The 15,090-nt window shown below is 56.4% G+C and overlaps 3 protein-coding genes across 9 annotated transcripts; 1 reads left to right on the top strand and 2 right to left on the bottom strand.

Moving 5' to 3' along the window:
• Window positions 1-238: 238 nt before the first annotated feature.
• LOC123817556 (PSMC3 interacting protein) lies at window positions 239-5,272 on the top strand. Its single transcript, XM_045837290.1, has 8 exons — window positions 239-407; window positions 504-604; window positions 782-871; window positions 2,880-2,991; window positions 4,010-4,155; window positions 4,272-4,325; window positions 4,453-4,512; window positions 4,591-5,272. The coding sequence occupies exons 1-8, from the start codon at window positions 374-376 to the stop codon at window positions 4,645-4,647; spliced, it is 654 nt and encodes a 217-aa protein (XP_045693246.1). The 5' UTR covers window positions 239-373; the 3' UTR covers window positions 4,648-5,272.
• Window positions 4,891-9,615, bottom strand: MLX (MAX dimerization protein MLX). Of its 4 annotated transcripts, none has more exons than XM_045837287.1 (8): window positions 9,528-9,615; window positions 9,040-9,076; window positions 8,472-8,561; window positions 8,102-8,208; window positions 7,748-7,847; window positions 7,461-7,560; window positions 6,898-7,099; window positions 4,891-5,983 (listed from the first exon to the last, which is right to left on the bottom strand). In XM_045837287.1, exons 1-8 carry the CDS (start codon window positions 9,567-9,569, stop codon window positions 5,927-5,929), a joined length of 735 nt encoding a protein of 244 aa, XP_045693243.1. In that variant the 5' UTR covers window positions 9,570-9,615; the 3' UTR covers window positions 4,891-5,926. The 4 variants fall into 4 exon arrangements, with proteins under 4 accessions (XP_045693243.1, XP_045693242.1, XP_045693245.1 ...); XM_045837286.1 differs by lacking the exon at window positions 9,528-9,615 and adding an exon at window positions 9,361-9,521; XM_045837289.1 differs by lacking the exon at window positions 8,472-8,561.
• A 711-nt stretch (window positions 9,616-10,326) lies between these two features.
• Window positions 10,327-14,484, bottom strand: COASY (Coenzyme A synthase). Of its 4 annotated transcripts, none has more exons than XM_045837485.1 (10): window positions 14,374-14,484; window positions 13,261-14,043; window positions 12,416-12,630; window positions 12,022-12,153; window positions 11,702-11,891; window positions 11,553-11,617; window positions 11,337-11,421; window positions 11,064-11,161; window positions 10,828-10,974; window positions 10,327-10,726 (listed from the first exon to the last, which is right to left on the bottom strand). In XM_045837485.1, the coding sequence occupies exons 2-10, from the start codon at window positions 13,958-13,960 to the stop codon at window positions 10,685-10,687; spliced, it is 1,674 nt and encodes a 557-aa protein (XP_045693441.1). In that variant the 5' UTR covers window positions 13,961-14,043; window positions 14,374-14,484; the 3' UTR covers window positions 10,327-10,684. The 4 variants fall into 4 exon arrangements, with proteins under 4 accessions (XP_045693441.1, XP_045693440.1, XP_045693442.1 ...); XM_045837484.1 differs by having other exon boundaries at window positions 13,261-13,971; window positions 14,368-14,469; XM_045837486.1 differs by having other exon boundaries at window positions 14,368-14,460.
• Window positions 14,485-15,090: the final 606 nt, after the last annotated feature.

Genomic DNA, 15,090 nt, shown 5'->3' with positions numbered 1-15,090 from the left:
GCCGCGGGCTCGGCGGGAGCTGCCCCTGGCGGATCCCGTGGGAGGCTCAGCCCCGCTCAGCGTCTCGGGCGCGTGGGCCCCGTCGGGCTGGGGCTGGAAGCCGAGGCGTCACCTACCACGGCTCTCGTCCCCACGGGGCGGAGGGGCGGGCGCCCCGCCGCCTCCGCAGAGACTCGGGAGGCCGGGGGTCGGAGCGGCCCCCAAGTTCTGAAGAAAAACCCACCACGGTGCCCCGGAAGGGGCGCTTCGTTCCTCCGGAAGGCTTCCCCTTCCGCCCGCCCCCGCGCGGGGCCCGCCCCTCCCGGCGCCGGAAGGAGCCGTTGCCCGAGCAACTGTAACGTCCGGCTTTCGGAGTTTGGTGGCGGGAAAGGCCATGAGTAAAGGCCGGGCTGAGGCTGCGAGTGGAGGTAAGCGGGCCTGGGGAGCCGGGGAGGCCCGGCGGGGAGCCGGGTGGGGGCCTCGGCTGAGTGGCCCCCGCCTCGCCTGGCTCATCTCTTCCGTAGCCCCCGGGATCCTCCTGAAGTACCTGCGGGAGCAGAACCGGCCCTACAGCGCCCAGGATGTGTTCGGGAACCTGCAGCGGGAACACGGACTGGGCAAAGCGGTGAGGACCCTCTTGCGGGACTCCCCGCCTTGGGGCCCCTCGAATCAGCCTGGGGTCCTGCCCTCTCGCGGCTGCCGTTCTAGCCTTGGGCTTCCCTGGGCTGTCGCGCGCCGCCCCCTGTCACAGGCTGCCCGGCCCCGAGTCACTCTGATTGCTCCGCCCCCTCCCCTCTGCCAGGCGGTGGTGAAGGCGCTGGATCAGCTGGCTCAGCAAGGCAAGATCAAAGAAAAGATGTACGGCAAGCAGAAGATATATTTTGCGGACCAGGTGAGGGAAGCCTGCGCGGATTCTCACCCGCGTGAGGGCCCAGTATGAGGTGGACCGGCCCCTAGTGTGAACTCTCTTCGGGAGAACTGAGGCAGTCCATGAAACCCAGCTGTCTGACGCCATGAAAAGGGCCCCAGCCATTCTTTAAATCGGCGTGTGCTCCCTTGCCGTGACCCACACTTCCTGAGATTTCCAGACTTGGAATATAATAGATAACAGAAAATCCTGAATTGTTGCCCCCGAGACCCATTTCCACTGGGAAGTGCTTGTTCCCAATCTTCTAGATTAGAACCACCTCCCGCCAGATGATTTTCCTTGTCCCCACCCCCATCCGCGAACACACAGTAATTTCGTATCTCCAGCCCAGGCCTCCATATGGGTGTCTTTCAGATCACTGTGACTGAAGCAGAATGCCTCGCCTCTCACACTGGCTCCTCTCACGTTCCTCTTTCTTAATGGGATCACTCTTTGCCGAGTCAGAGACTAGGAAGCCATTCCTAACCCATCTCACATGGCAGGCAGGCCGGCCATCACGTCCTCTCCTTCCCACCTGCCATCACCGCGCCAGTCCAGGTGCTCCTCGTCTGCTGCAGCACCCTAACATCTCCTGCCTCCTCCCACATCGCTGCCAGAGCCACCTGTGTTCATGCAAACCTAGTCACGCCATTTCCCTCCTTAAAACCCTGGCGCTCTCCGGAACAGGTGAAAGGAGGCACCCGGAGACTTGGCCCCAGCCTGCCTCTGACCTTACCTGTCCCAGTTGTTTCTCCACCCATTAACACTGGACCATTTCTGTGTGTTCTACTCCTGTATCCTTTGCTCATTGTCCTTCCACTGCCCAGAGTTTTTCAGTCCCTCCTTCCTCTTCTGCCTCTGTGCCCCTGGAAACTCACTCAGGTCTTAGAACTGCAGCCAGGCAGCACCTCCTGCAGAGAGACCTGTGAGTGCCAGCCACGCTCAGCTCACCGCCTCTTCCGGCGCTCACCTCTAGAGGCGCCCTGTATCACTGTTGTCTTTTTACTCGTCTCCCTGATGGCACTGTCCTGGGACGTCTAGTCCCCATTTCTCATTCATCTTCCTTTAGCACCCCCACGGCATTTAATGCCCAGCAGACGTCAAATACTCATTTAACCGAACCCAGCCACTGTCCAGGCTAATCTTCCTAAAGGAGGTTTCATTACGTTACTGCCCTGTGGAAAGGTCTCCTGAAGGAGTCGGCAGGTTTGTTTCTGTAAAGGACCAGACTGTTACTATTGTCACGCTCTGCAGGTCGGTTGGTCTCCTGCCACAGCTACACAAGTGTGACGACTGCTCAAGCCCACCCCTGCAGAGCAAAAGCAGCTATAGATAATATGCAGCGAATGGGTGTGGCTGTTTCTATATATTTTTTAAAACATCTGTCCGACAGGATTTGGCTTACGGCCTGTAGTTTGCTACCACTTGCTGTAAAGGTTTACCTGGCCTTAGTGTAGAGTTCAGACCGCCCAGGATGGCACTCGTGCCCTTTCTCACCTGCCCCCCTCACCAACTGAGGGGACCTCTGCTGAGCCCCACCACGGTCCAGTCCTGTTCTGGTCCTGTCCTAGCGACTGGTTTCCCATGGGAGGGGCTCCGCAGACTTGTACCGAGTCCTCCCCTCATGCCTCTTTGCCTACCCGGAGTCTTCCTAGTGTGGAAGCCAATAATTTAGGTATCACCACTTTGGAAAGAATGTTCCTGTACTCATTCAGCCCAGGGAGAGGTTTAACCACTAAACTGACATATTCGTCCTAGTCAGTATCCTGCCAACCTAGAACCCCTTGAGGACAGGCATGAAGTTTCAACTTTGATACATTTTTGTTGGACCCAGAACTAAACTGACTTCTCAAAACTACACTCCCACTATTTCTCCAGGCCCTTTGGAAGGTTGGGGAGTCCCAGGTTCTTAAGTAATGCGCACGTTGCCTTTCTAGACACGGGTTCCCATCCTGTGCCAGACATCAGCCCTCTTCTCTTTCCTCTTTGGCAGGACCAGTTTGACATGGTGAGTGACGCTGACCTCCAAAGCCTGGATGCCAAAATTGTGGCCCTTACGGCCACGGTGCAGAGCTTGCAGCAGAGCTGCCGCCACATGGAGGCCGGTAGGAGCGGGCTGTTCGGGCGGGTGCCCCTAGCCCCCGGGTCAGTCCAGAGGTCAGGAGTTACTGAGGGAACGGTTGTCCCATTGCGGTGAAGATCCCTTTGCTGGGCTGCCATGGCATTACGTTAAAAGAAGTGTATGATGGCCAGTGGCTTTTGAAATACAAATGGGCAAGACAAGTACTTGCTTTCTTTACCATGATTATCAGTATAATCTTCCCACACTTCCTTTACTCCGAGCTCTTTTAACTGGCTATGGCTAACAGTCTGTTGAGCCTCACACCAGACCACTACTTGTAGGTGGAGGGGGAAAGGAAACTATTGGCTTGGCCAAAAAGTCAGTTTAGTTTTATCTGTAAAAAAGACACTTTTTTTCATTTTCATGAATAACTTTATGTCAGCTATCTCCCGCTGTTGGCTTCTGGTGGGTAGAGGCCACGGGTGCTGCTAAACATCTTCCAATGCATAAGACAACCCTGCAGCAAAGAATTATTTGGCCAAAATGTCAGTAGATCCAAGAAACTTCGCAAACAACTTTTGATCAGTCAGAGCATGTTCTCCACACACCGCACAAATCTTTTCTTGCCGTTCAGAGGTGTTTTTACCCTTCTTGAAATAAAAAAGCATAATATGCTGAACATATGGTGTATTTTCTTCGTCTTCAGCGTTAAAATGGCTGCACAAAAATTCTGTTTTGGTAACTTTTTAAAAAAATTGCATGCTGATATGATTGTCACAGTACAATCTAACAAAATTGTTTCCAATAAAGTTAAAGACAACTAAGCACTACTAGAGCCACTGTACAGAAAAAACTAAAGGAACTCTTTGGCCAACCCAATAAACTGGCCATTGTGTAAGTGTTCATCTCTCCTGGGCATTTCTGAAGAAGGGGCCCATTCTGGACCCTACGTGCAGAATCCAGAGCGAGCAGAGGCCTGTTTCCCCACCTCAGGGAGTGCGCACGGGGAAAAAGAACACCTTTGCGGGGTAGCAGCTGACCCCAGGGAGATGTGGTTTCAGAGCTGAAGGAGTTAACTAGCGCCCTGACGACACCGGAGATGCAGAGAGAGATCCAGGAGCTGCAGAAGGAATGTGCTGGCTACACCGAGAGACTGAAGAACATCAAAGCAGCCACCAACCATGTGACCCCGGAAGAGAAAGAGCAGGTGGGTTAGGAGGGCCAGCCTCTCTCTCGTGCAGAGCAGTGAGGACAAGGGTTGACTCCAGCAACTGCCGACTGCCACGGGGCTAAGGGCTTAAAGGAACCCGTTTCCCCGGCCAGGTGTACAGGGAGAGGCAGAAGTACTGCAAGGAGTGGAGGAAGCGCAAGAGGATGGTAAGTGCAGGAACTCCGAGGCAGGCCCTGGAGACGGCAGCCCCAGAGAAGCTGCTGCGGAGTCACGGGGCCGTCGGGCAGGGCCCCGTCCTGCCGGTCTGCAGAGGGTGGGTTTGTTTCTTCTCAGGCGTCAGAGCTGTGCGACGCAATCCTTGAAGGGTATCCGAAGAGCAAGAAGCAGTTCTTTGTAAGTGGATCTCGCCCCTTTCCTTGCTCCCCTGGGCTGTGTGTCCGGGTCTCCCTCACTTGTCTCATTGCCCCGCAGGAGGAAGTTGGGATAGAGACAGATGAGGACTACAACGTCAAGCTCCCAGACCCCTGAGAGCCCCTGCGGCAGGACTGGGGGGCTGGGACAGAGATGTCCCGGACTGGCTGCCCTGTTTAGGCCAGTTTTTGTTGTTAGTGCCGCTGCTTTCCACCTTTGAGCGGAGCAGGTGGGAGGGGCACAGACCAGTGTTAGGCAGAGCAGGTGGGGAGTGCTAGTTGCCCAGAGTGGGTGGTTATGCTCACTACGTCGTCTGCATTTCAGCTGCAGGAGCCTTACCTCTTAGATTTGGAACAAAGCTGAAGGAAAGCATTTGGCAATATTTATTGTAATATAATTTGATATAAAAATATTTAATTTCCTCTGGATAATCAAACCTCAGATATCAAATCTGAGGAAGGCAAAAGGGGGAGCTAGGGGGACGAGGGTAGAGAGGCTATCGTGCACAGCAGCCAGGGGGCACAGGGCTGCCCCTCGGACTCCCTTGGTTCTGACCCCCCAGCAGGCCTCCACCCACCCCCAAGCCTTGGGAGGAGTGCAGGCAGCCCCGAGACAGTGGAGACCCGGGTGCGCCTGACTAAAGCTGGGAGAGGTTTTGAGGCCTGGCTAATTTTCTAAAATTTTTCTAACATTAGCAAAATTGTGTTGTTGGTATTTAGAAAAATAAAAACTTGAACATGTGGCGCTGCGTCACACAGGACTTTGCTGTGCAGTGCCGCTGCCTGTGGGGACAGAGGAGGAGCGGGTGGGGAGGTTGCTTCTCGACTGCCCAGAGCAGAGGGGGAGGAGAGAGAGCAGGAGGCAGGAGCGGGAACCTGGCAGCCCTGCCCAGCCCAGAAAGCTGTGGCTTTACCTCGGGCGGACCAGGCAGCTCTGGCTTAGGCACGAGTGGCCTTTCACCCTTTGCAGCTGTGGAAGTAGTTCCTCCTCATCCTTTTCTCCTGTCCATCTACGGCCCAAGTGGCTTGGGCCACTTACCGCCCAAGAGACCAAACAGGCCAACAGTAGTTTCTAAATATGAGTAGATCATGTGGCGAAATTTGAAACCTGAGGCTTAGGAGAAGGGGGGTGCCCAGAGCAGACCCCCGTTCTGAGGACTTCTGTGGGGAGGGGTGGGCGAAGACTGGGCAGGTTCGAGCTCTACGGTCAGTACAATAAATTAATCAGAAGCGTTCACAAAACAAACACCCCAGCCCCACCGTGGACGAGGCGGGCCAGGGAGCCGGACGCCAGGGGGAAGCCCGCTGACTGGCGGCAGGTGTCGCGGTCCAACCTCATAACCCCAGTGGCTCTGGGACCAAGTAGGAGACGGGCCTCTCGCTGGCTATTGTGCAGGTCAGTAAAGCTGGTTCTTCAGCTGGTGCAGCACACCGATCACGATCTCCCGTAGGGTCTGTTGGGAGGAGAGTAAGAGATGCCGCTCAGCTGGGGCGCAGAGCTGTCTGTGACGCCTGCCTCCATTAGGTGAGCTCTCTAGTGAAAGCAGCCCCCGGGGAGCACCGATGTCCACAGTTCACTTTTCAGTCCCCCCCAAACAGGATGGAGGGATGGACAGCTATATGATAAAGCAAGCACAGAGAACGTTAACAGTAGAATTTAGGTAGCAGGTCCCCAACGCCTGGGCTGTGGACTGGTACCAGCCTGTGGCCTGTCAGGAACCGGGCTGCAGAGCAGGAGATGCGTGGCGTTTGGCCTGCATCACGGCCTGAGCTCTGCCCTGCACCGCCCCCCATCCATGGAAAGAGGTTGGAGACCTGTGCTTTAGGTGATAGATATATGAATGTTCATTGTACATTCTCTTGATGTTCCAGTATGTTTAAAGTGTCTCACAATAAAAATGTTGAGAAATAAAAAAGAAAGCAGGAATCTCAGATACAAGTTCAACCCTCAAAAAAAGTGACTAGTCCTCAAAAGCAGAAGACTCAGTTTAATACCATTAACAAACTACACTATCACAAATAAAACGACCTTACTAGACCCAGGGTTGGGGGCCAGAAATCCAAAAACCCCAAGTAATTCTGCTCCAAGTGACGGGGGCAGCCGAGGAATGACGGAGGTGGCCACGGCACGGGCTAAACCAAGGCTGAACGTGACCTCGCAGGGCTAAGTGCTCAGACCGTACCTGACAAACTGTAATAGAAGGATCTGGACTTTGGAAAGCAGAGGGGGAAACAAGAGTATTTAAAGCTGTAGACACACTCTGAAGAAACCTAAAACCTGCGACCTACTTTTCTGAAAGTGCCTTGGGTCACGATGCCTGAGGTCGGGGAGGAGACCCCAGGTCCCAGGACCGCTGCTGCCCCATACCTGAGGCTTACAGTGCTCCTCAATCCAGCTGAAGACACAGGCCGATAGCTCCTGAAAGCTGGCCATGGAGACAGAGGCGTTGAAGGACTGGAACAGGGAGTCCATGATGCCTTGAAACACGTTGAACTTAACCTGGTCGGAGACCTGGTCCTCGCTCTTGTGGGGGTTATCCTGGTGTGCCTTCACAATCTGCTCATAGTTCCTGAAAGCAAGCAGACCAGGGCTAAGGCACTAGCTACGGCAGCCCTACCAGGCCAGGAGAAACGGGGTGCCCCTCCACACCACCCCCACCCGGAAGGGGACTCCTAGAGAGCCTATGGGCTATATTCTTCAGCTAGATACTGCTTCTGGGATAAAAATGGAGACCTATCTCCTCCAACCTTCATTTTATTACCGTAACAGGCTTTCCAGAGCGTCTGCTGTGTCTGGACCTGTTGGGGTACAGGGTCCTGCCTCCAAGTGACCACCCAAGGGAGCAGGAGTATTATCTGATGGGGCCCTCGAGCTGGAGTCAGCCTCGGTCCCCTCAGGAGCCTGGTCCCCATGGTTCAGCACCCCCTTACACTTTCATGATCTTTAGGGCCATGACGTCCTTGCGTAGAGTGGACACTTCCTCCTCCTGCTTTTTCTTCTCCTTGTGTAAGAACTGGATGTAGTCAATAGCTGGGGGTGGGAAGGGGGTGGACACAGAGGAAATCTCAGTCGGAGGACAAGGCGGATCTTGTTTCCTCTGTCCCCACCCCCCAGCTCTCCCCGTACAAGCACCCCACCGGGCCAGGCCGACCTCGAGTGAGGCTGGCCTTCTCCCAGCCCACGGCTCCAACCCCACCGGCGTGCTCCCTGGCCATACTCTTCTGCAGAACGATGGCTTTGCTGAGCTTTTGGGAGCCAATGGAGAAGTCCTGCTGCTGGCAGGTGGGGACAATGGTCTGAAGGTCGTCATAGCCCCTCTGTGGAGAGAGTGCAGGAAACAGGTCCCTTAACGCGGAGGGATCAAAGGCAAACCGGCACAAAGCTTTTCTTCCACAACACCACATTCTAGGCTCACAACTAAGGGGCGAGGGGCCGGAAGCGGGGAGGCGCTTCATGTCCAGGGACGGGACTCACTGTCCCCAGGCCGCTCGGGGCTGTCTGATGGGGTCAGGGCACAAGGAATCTCAAGTGTCCAGGGCCTCCCTGAGCTGGCCGAGTTCTCTCCAATCACCTTGATGGCATCCCTCCTTTTCTGTTCAGCCTGAGTGTGCGCTCGCCGCCGCCGGTCCTTGTAGGATTCCTTGTAGGACTCCTGGTGGTAATCACTGTCCTCGTCATCTGCACTCAAGAGTTGGGGGCAGGAAGAGGTCATCCTGGGGCCCAGTGAGGCCCAGCCAGTTCACTTGCCCCCACCTGGGAAAACCGTGCCCAGATGGCAGACGGGAACCTAATATTCTAGACGAGGTGAGAGATGGCGAGACCCTGTGTCTAGCACTAGGGCTCTAGCACCTCACGTAGATAGCTGGAGCTTCCTGACTAAGAAAGATACTAAAATGCTGGCATATCTGAGCCCCACCAGGTTGGGGGATGTTGCTGCCTACCTGTGTTGGGGACGGAAGAGGCACTGGTGGAACCAATGCTATTAGCTCTGGACACTATGCTCCCCTTGTGGGTGCTTTCTACAACGAGCCCTGAAAAAGAGAGGCCCCGATCACTAAGGGGTAAGGTGGGGGAACACTGCTAGCCCCTCAGACACCTGTGGGCACAATGGCTCCCTGATCCTTAAATGCTGACCTCTCCACTTAAACTCAAAAGCCAGCCATACTGGGCCACCCACTTCCTGTGGCGCCATGCTGCGATGCTCCTGTCCCTAGTGCCTACAGTGCTCCTGTCCTGCAATGATGCTCCTTGGCTCACAAAGGAACGTCTGGGCTTGATGAGGGCCGTCACTGTTTCCATCTCTTCCCTGCTCCAGGGCGGAGGAAACTAGAAGCCACCCTCCCGTGCTTCCAGCTAACCCTTCCGTGCTTCCAGCTCCTCCCCTCACTGTTTCAGGTTCAGGGACAGCGGACCGTGGTCAGGGGTGGCCGACCACGCCAATCAAACCTACAGGGCTGAAGTGGGAGTGTCAGCCACTCCAGAGCTGAAGCCGGTAGGGGAGGCACTCACCGGGGTCCAGGCTGTTGTCGCTGTAGGCATACTCCACCTGCGGCACCGAGTAAGGGAGAAAAGCTCATCAGACCTCCATCCGGGAGGCAGTCGCCACCTTTCACTCTGCGTGCACGCGTACGCACACACGCGGGTGCTCGGGCAACTAAAGGACGGACACACACATGCAGGCAATTAAAGGATTCACCCCAGAGCTAAAACTGGATAGTTCGTGGGAGCGCCGCCCCTCGGCATGATCCCGCCCGCCCCACACCTCCACCTCCCCAGTCGCAAACCCCGTACCCTCACACTTGCGCACACAAGCCTCAGTCATCTCCCCACCTTGGAACGCGCAGGGGGTGAGCTGTCTTCTCTGCAGCCCCTGGGCCCAGAGAGCGAAGGTGGGGATACTTCGGGAACCAGAGAGACTTCCCTCATCTTCTGGGGCCCCTACGTGCACGCACCCGAGCCGCCCTCCCCTCACCGGCGTGCTCGCCCACGGGGCTTGCCTTGACCCAGGGGTCCTCCGGGGAGGCACCGGATTCCGTCATCTCCAACCCACCGCACCGGAAATCAACTAGCGGGTGCGCGCGCGCATCGCCGCACGGGGTCAAGAGCGAGGTGAGCCCATGTGATCCAAACCCACGAATCCACGACCAAAGGCAAGGGGCGGGGCTCGGGCGGTGCGCATGCGCAGCGCGGGGAAGCGGCTCCCGCAGAGTGGGTAGCCTCTGCTCTTTGAGTTGGCACAGGTTGTTCTCTCCCTTCTTTCGGATGGACTGCATGAAGCACATTCTGTGAAATGGGGTCCATCCAAAAGGCTTGTTCTAGTAATGTCGCAGATAGTTGTGCACACCTGCATTGCTAGGCCCATCCGGTTCCCGGGGACGCCGTCCCCCGCCAGGCGACCCCGACTTGTAGTCCTGACCACCTCGTCCCACTTCTCCAGGCTGCAGGCTCTGTGATGGCAGAGGCCTGCCTGGCTTGTTGAAGGACGGTCCTCCCAACACTCTGCCCAGCGTCTGGCTGGATATTTGTGGAATTAACGCTATCAAAGAGCTCGTTGGCCAAGTTATGCTACTTTACAGATAAGGAAACGAGGAACCTATAGTGTAACTTGTCCAGATGCACACAGCCAGCCAGTGACAGGGCCAAGGCTGACCTCAGTCTGGCTAGGTCCAAAGGCCATGCTCTTAACCACTGCACTGCTAGCTTTCCGCCAAGCCTAAGCCCTGCACTTGTGGATCATGGGTCCCAAAGACACCCAGAGACATCAGAACAGGAAGCAGACACCATACAGGCAGCACCTGCAATCATTCACCTTTAATTGTATTAAAAGTTCCAGTAATTGCCTTCTCCTGACCTCCCGCCCCCACCCCAGCCACAAGTATTACAGGCAGGGGTAGGCAAGAATGGGGTTGGAATGCCAGAGGGTCCTGATCCCCTATGGACCACATCCTCAGTGATGGCCAAACGCCAGCAAGATGGGTAGGCTTCCTGTGTCCACCAGGCACTGCCCTGCCCTGCCCAGCTCAGAGCCCTCCAGGCTCAAGCTCTAGGGTGAGCAATGAAGCCCCCATTCCTTCTCACCACTGGATCTCTCCTCAGCTCCAGGGGCCCATCTGGCCCCACAGAAAACTCATTATCAGTCACGGCCTGGTGGCATCTAGTGGATACGCTTCTGCAGGAGGGCCCAGGCTTCCTCCACCTTTGGGCAAGCCAGAATGTTGGGAGGAAGGGAGGAGAGAGTCAGACAGGAAGCCACTGGCGACTCCATCCCCACAACCCAGCCTTTCCCTGGGCACCAACCTGGTGCTGGGTGATGTGTGGCTCCCATAAGGTGCTCAGCACCACGTGGCTCTGATCCACAAGCTGCTGCCCACTCATCTGGCTCTGCAGCCGGCTTTGAGCTGCGGCCTCACTCAGGCCATCCCGCTGCACAATTCGTCTTACAGCCTGGGCACAGACATGACATTTGTTGGACCACTGGCTTAGGGCAGGACGCGGTCTGCAGTGGAGACGGGTGGCACGTGGGCTCCAAATACCTCAGTCTCAGGGATGACAATGGTCCACACCTCATGCACCATGTTCTGCCAGCCGGCTTCAAGTAGCATGGCAGCTTCAATCACGCATACACGCTTTCCTATAGGGAGGCCCCAGTCACTGCCAGCGGTACCCTGTCACTTGGTACCAGTCAGAGAGCCAATGAAACACAGTTCCTGGCAAAGGGGATGGTCTGGCTTGGAGTGGGGAAACTCTTAGGAAAAGCATGTGCTTAACTGCACCCCACAGCCACTCCCATCATCCCTCCCACTCACCCTCAGCCACAGCCAGGTCCATCTCCTCTCGGGCCAGTTTTGCGATAATTGGCCACATAATGTCTGTGAGCATCTTCAGCTGCTTCTGAGGAGCAAGACAGAGGGAGTGCGCAGCAGTTACCTCCCCTGGGAGACGGAGCCAGCCCAGAGAGGTCCATTGGGCCTCAACCCCTGGATCTACAGCAACTGAGAACCTTTGGAGAGGTGTGCATTTACCTTGTTCCCAAAAACCCGGCTGCCCAGGATCTTCCTGTTGATGGTGCCATCTTTAAGGAGAATGTCTAGAGGACAGAGACAGAGGACTGGGCAAGGAGACCGGGCCATCTCCCCACTTCAGGCCTCCTTCAGCTCTGTCCAGTTATTACCTGTTCCAAAGGTTTCCAACACGGGCTGGTAGGCAGGACCACCCGGGGCATAGGCCCGATGGCCCAGTTGGTCACTGTCGATGATGAATGCCCCCAGGCCCTTCAGCCGCTGAGACACTGAGCTCTTCCCAGAGCCACTGATGCCCGTCAGCCCGATCACATAGAGATCCGAGGGGAGCTCGGGCCTCTTCTGGGGGTACATAAGAGGAACCCCAGTTGTCAGGGTCCTCAGGCCCATGCTTAGGCTAAATCCTTCAGTCTCTGCCTTCCAGCATCTCCAGCCCACGCAAGCAGGGGGGAGGAAGGGAGGACACGCTTACATGTGGAGGCCGCAGCAGTTTTCCCAGCATTCGCTGGCGGAAGCTGGAGGAGCTGACTTTGTCCTCCTCATTTTCCTTGTGGCTTAGGTCCTTAAGTAGCTGGATCTGGTACAAGGCAAGCTCTTCCAGGCCCTGAAGTAAAGGAGGAGGGGTGTGGAGGGCTGAGATGAAGAAGGGCAAACACTGACACCCAAATTGCCCCCTTTATCTTCCCCTACTTACCCCAGAGGTAGAGCTGGCCTCAGAGGACAACCTGGGAACAAGCTCCTCCTTGCCTCTTTCTACCACCTTGAGCCCTCGCTTCTCTCCTCTGGGGTCATGGTACATTTCCAACAGCCTCCCCCACAATGGCCTTCCCCATCCCCTCCCTCTGCCAGTCTCCCTCGGGGGTTACATTCTCAAGGCGGAAGCGGTTGACGGCCATCCCCCCACGATAGGTCTCCTCGCTGACCACCAGGAACTCCAGGGAGGGGTCAGAGCCAGCAGGCCCATAGGGGTCCAGCAGGGGTATGATATCAAAAGTCAAGGAGGGCTTGATGTCCACCAGGAACTCACTCAGATGTTCCACACGCTCTGCGTAGGGCTGGAGCAGCTCGGGGAGCAACTTGCCTGAGGAAGGAGTCCAGAACAGTGAGACCTTTTTACTGGGGAGGAAGAGTATGGGCCAGTTTGGGGAAGAGTGTCCCTAAGCACCCTATCTCCAGAGGCGGGTGGCAGAAAGAAAGGACTAAGCTGAGAAGTGGTCGGTGACGGGAAAGCTAGGACGGGAAGGCGCCAGGGAAGCACGGTAGTCCCTGCAGGGGCTGGCATGTGTCTGGAGAACTGGGGGTACCAGTGGGCACCAGAGCCAGACAGAGACTTTCAAGAACCGTATCATGCCTGAGTCCCCTCTTACTGTCTTTGCCACCGCTACCCACAACTTACGCACCCATTTATTCCCAGGGTCTCAAACTCCAGGGTGCCTCAGCTGGAGACCTTGTTAAAAGTGCAGCTTCCTTGGCTCCACATTTGGGGATTCTGATTGAGTGGTGACTAAACCACACATTGACAAAGCTGCTTTTACTCATTTAACAAGATTTCCTTAGCATCAACTGAGTGCTGGGCACTGTGTGTGACATTTGGGGGGCGGCGGGAGGGGGGGAGAAACGGATGGCCCCACCCTTCTCAGTCTTGGCAGTGCTGAGGGCAAGGAGTGTTGGGGGCTCTCCACCACCCTAACCCAGTGTCTCTCCCACTCACTCTTCAACAGGTCTTTGTCCGCTACTCCCACCACAAGCTGCTCCTGGGCCAGGATGCATGCGACACTGAGCAACACCTTGTGGGCGTTGTGCAGGCGGTCAAACGTGCCACCCAGAGCCCCACGACCGTAGCCACGCACGGGCTGCTTTGGAGATCTGGCCACCGGGTAGGATGGCCTAATGGTGGAGGGTAAGGGATCCACGGGCGGCTCCACGGGCGGCTCTCCATGCTCATAATCGGGGTATAGTAGCACTGAAGAAAGTTGCGGACAACAACTGTAGCAACTGGTGGCATAACGCTCTAGCTGTTGCTTGACCGGGTTGTACTGGCTTCCATCCAGCGTCTGGAAGTCAGTCAGCACCACCTCCGGCGGGTGGGCCAGGTTCTGGACTGAGCTGGCTGGGGGAGGGAGAAAGGTGTTCTTGGTTCGGATATTGGTCAGCAGGATCCTGATGTCCAGGTTCGTGTGCATGTTGGCGCCAGCATATAAGTGCGTGATGAAATCGAGAACCTCAAACGTGGCCTGCACGGGGCTGGACTGGGGCTGAGCCGGGCCCTCCAGGCTCATGCCCGGCTGCAGGTGTACATAGAGGGTGTGATTCACCAACCGGGCCGCGGAGGTCAGGATGGGGGCCAGGCGAGGGGCCAGGGAGGCCAGCGGCGTCGTCAGCACCAGGAGGCCCGACCGGAATAAGGCCATGCTGCTTAGGCCTGTAGACAGTCAGGGAGACCAGTAGAGGGTGACTGACGGGAATGTGCCCGAGGTCGATGTCTGCAGGGGACCTTGGACCCAAGGAAAGGAACATGGAGAGGGGTGAGGTCTGTGCCAATCGAGAGGAACCCGGGGGCAGGGCCGGGGCCGGGGTCTAGTAAACAGCGCCTTGGGGCTGTGCTGTAAGACTGGGTTTCCTGATCTGTAAGACGGGAAGGTGAGCTTGCTGAACTGAATGGAAATCCTGGGAGAGGGAACTGAACAGGAGCCCCTGAGTCACTGGGCTGGGGATCCAGAAATCTTGGGCCCTCCTGCTAAGCTTCACCAGGGTCTTCAAGGAATCAAATGAGGGGACTAAAGATAAACACTCAGACTCGACTAGGTCCCCTACTTACTGATACCTCCGGGGTTTGGTTCCACTTTCAACACCGCTGAGGACAGCCCCCCTCGAAGCAACCCGGAAACACTGATTTAGGAATTGTGACTCCAACCTACGGAAGCCGAGGAAGGCCAAAAATGCTCACTTTTGTCCGGCGCGGCATTCTCGCGAGATTTACAAAGGGAAGGGGCGGAGTCCGGATGTTTGGGAAATGGCATAACGCTCCTCTCCAGACGTCTGCCACACGGGACTGAGCAGAGGAGGACAATCCGAGCTTGAAAGCCCGTTTCATGAATGCCCTTCAGACCCTGAGAGAAAAATTGGCTTCAGCCAGGTCATCACGGGCACAGCTACAAAAGCCGAACACCTGGCTTTCTTAATAAATTACAGAGACGGAGGTCAGGGGTCACAAGGTAACGCTTAAATTAGGGTTCAGCGTTCCTGGAGTCCTCCTGCTCCCCCCAGTCCTAGGGTCCTCACGTGGGCGGCCACGGGAAAACTCTGGCCAAGCCCCCACTTCACCGATGAGAAAAGTGAGGTCCTGTATGTTTCGGGAACGTGTAGGGAAGTAATGACGGGCGCCATGTAATGAGACTCCGAGGCCGCGGTGGGATGCTCTACATATCCCACAAAACCAGCGATGCGCCAGTTGGCGGGGGAGAGGCCGAGGGGAGCTCTGCGTGTGAGCTCCGTAGAGCCGCCAGAGGATGCAAGTGGCCAAGACAAAAGCGGGCGAGAG

This window comes from Phyllostomus hastatus, unplaced genomic scaffold, assembly GCF_019186645.2.
Source record: "Phyllostomus hastatus isolate PE091 unplaced genomic scaffold, TTU_PhHast_1.1 phas_contig_210, whole genome shotgun sequence".
NCBI lineage: Eukaryota > Metazoa > Chordata > Mammalia > Chiroptera > Phyllostomidae > Phyllostomus > Phyllostomus hastatus.
Note: the sequence above shows the minus strand (reverse complement) of the source record. Positions and strands in the feature narration are given on the sequence as shown.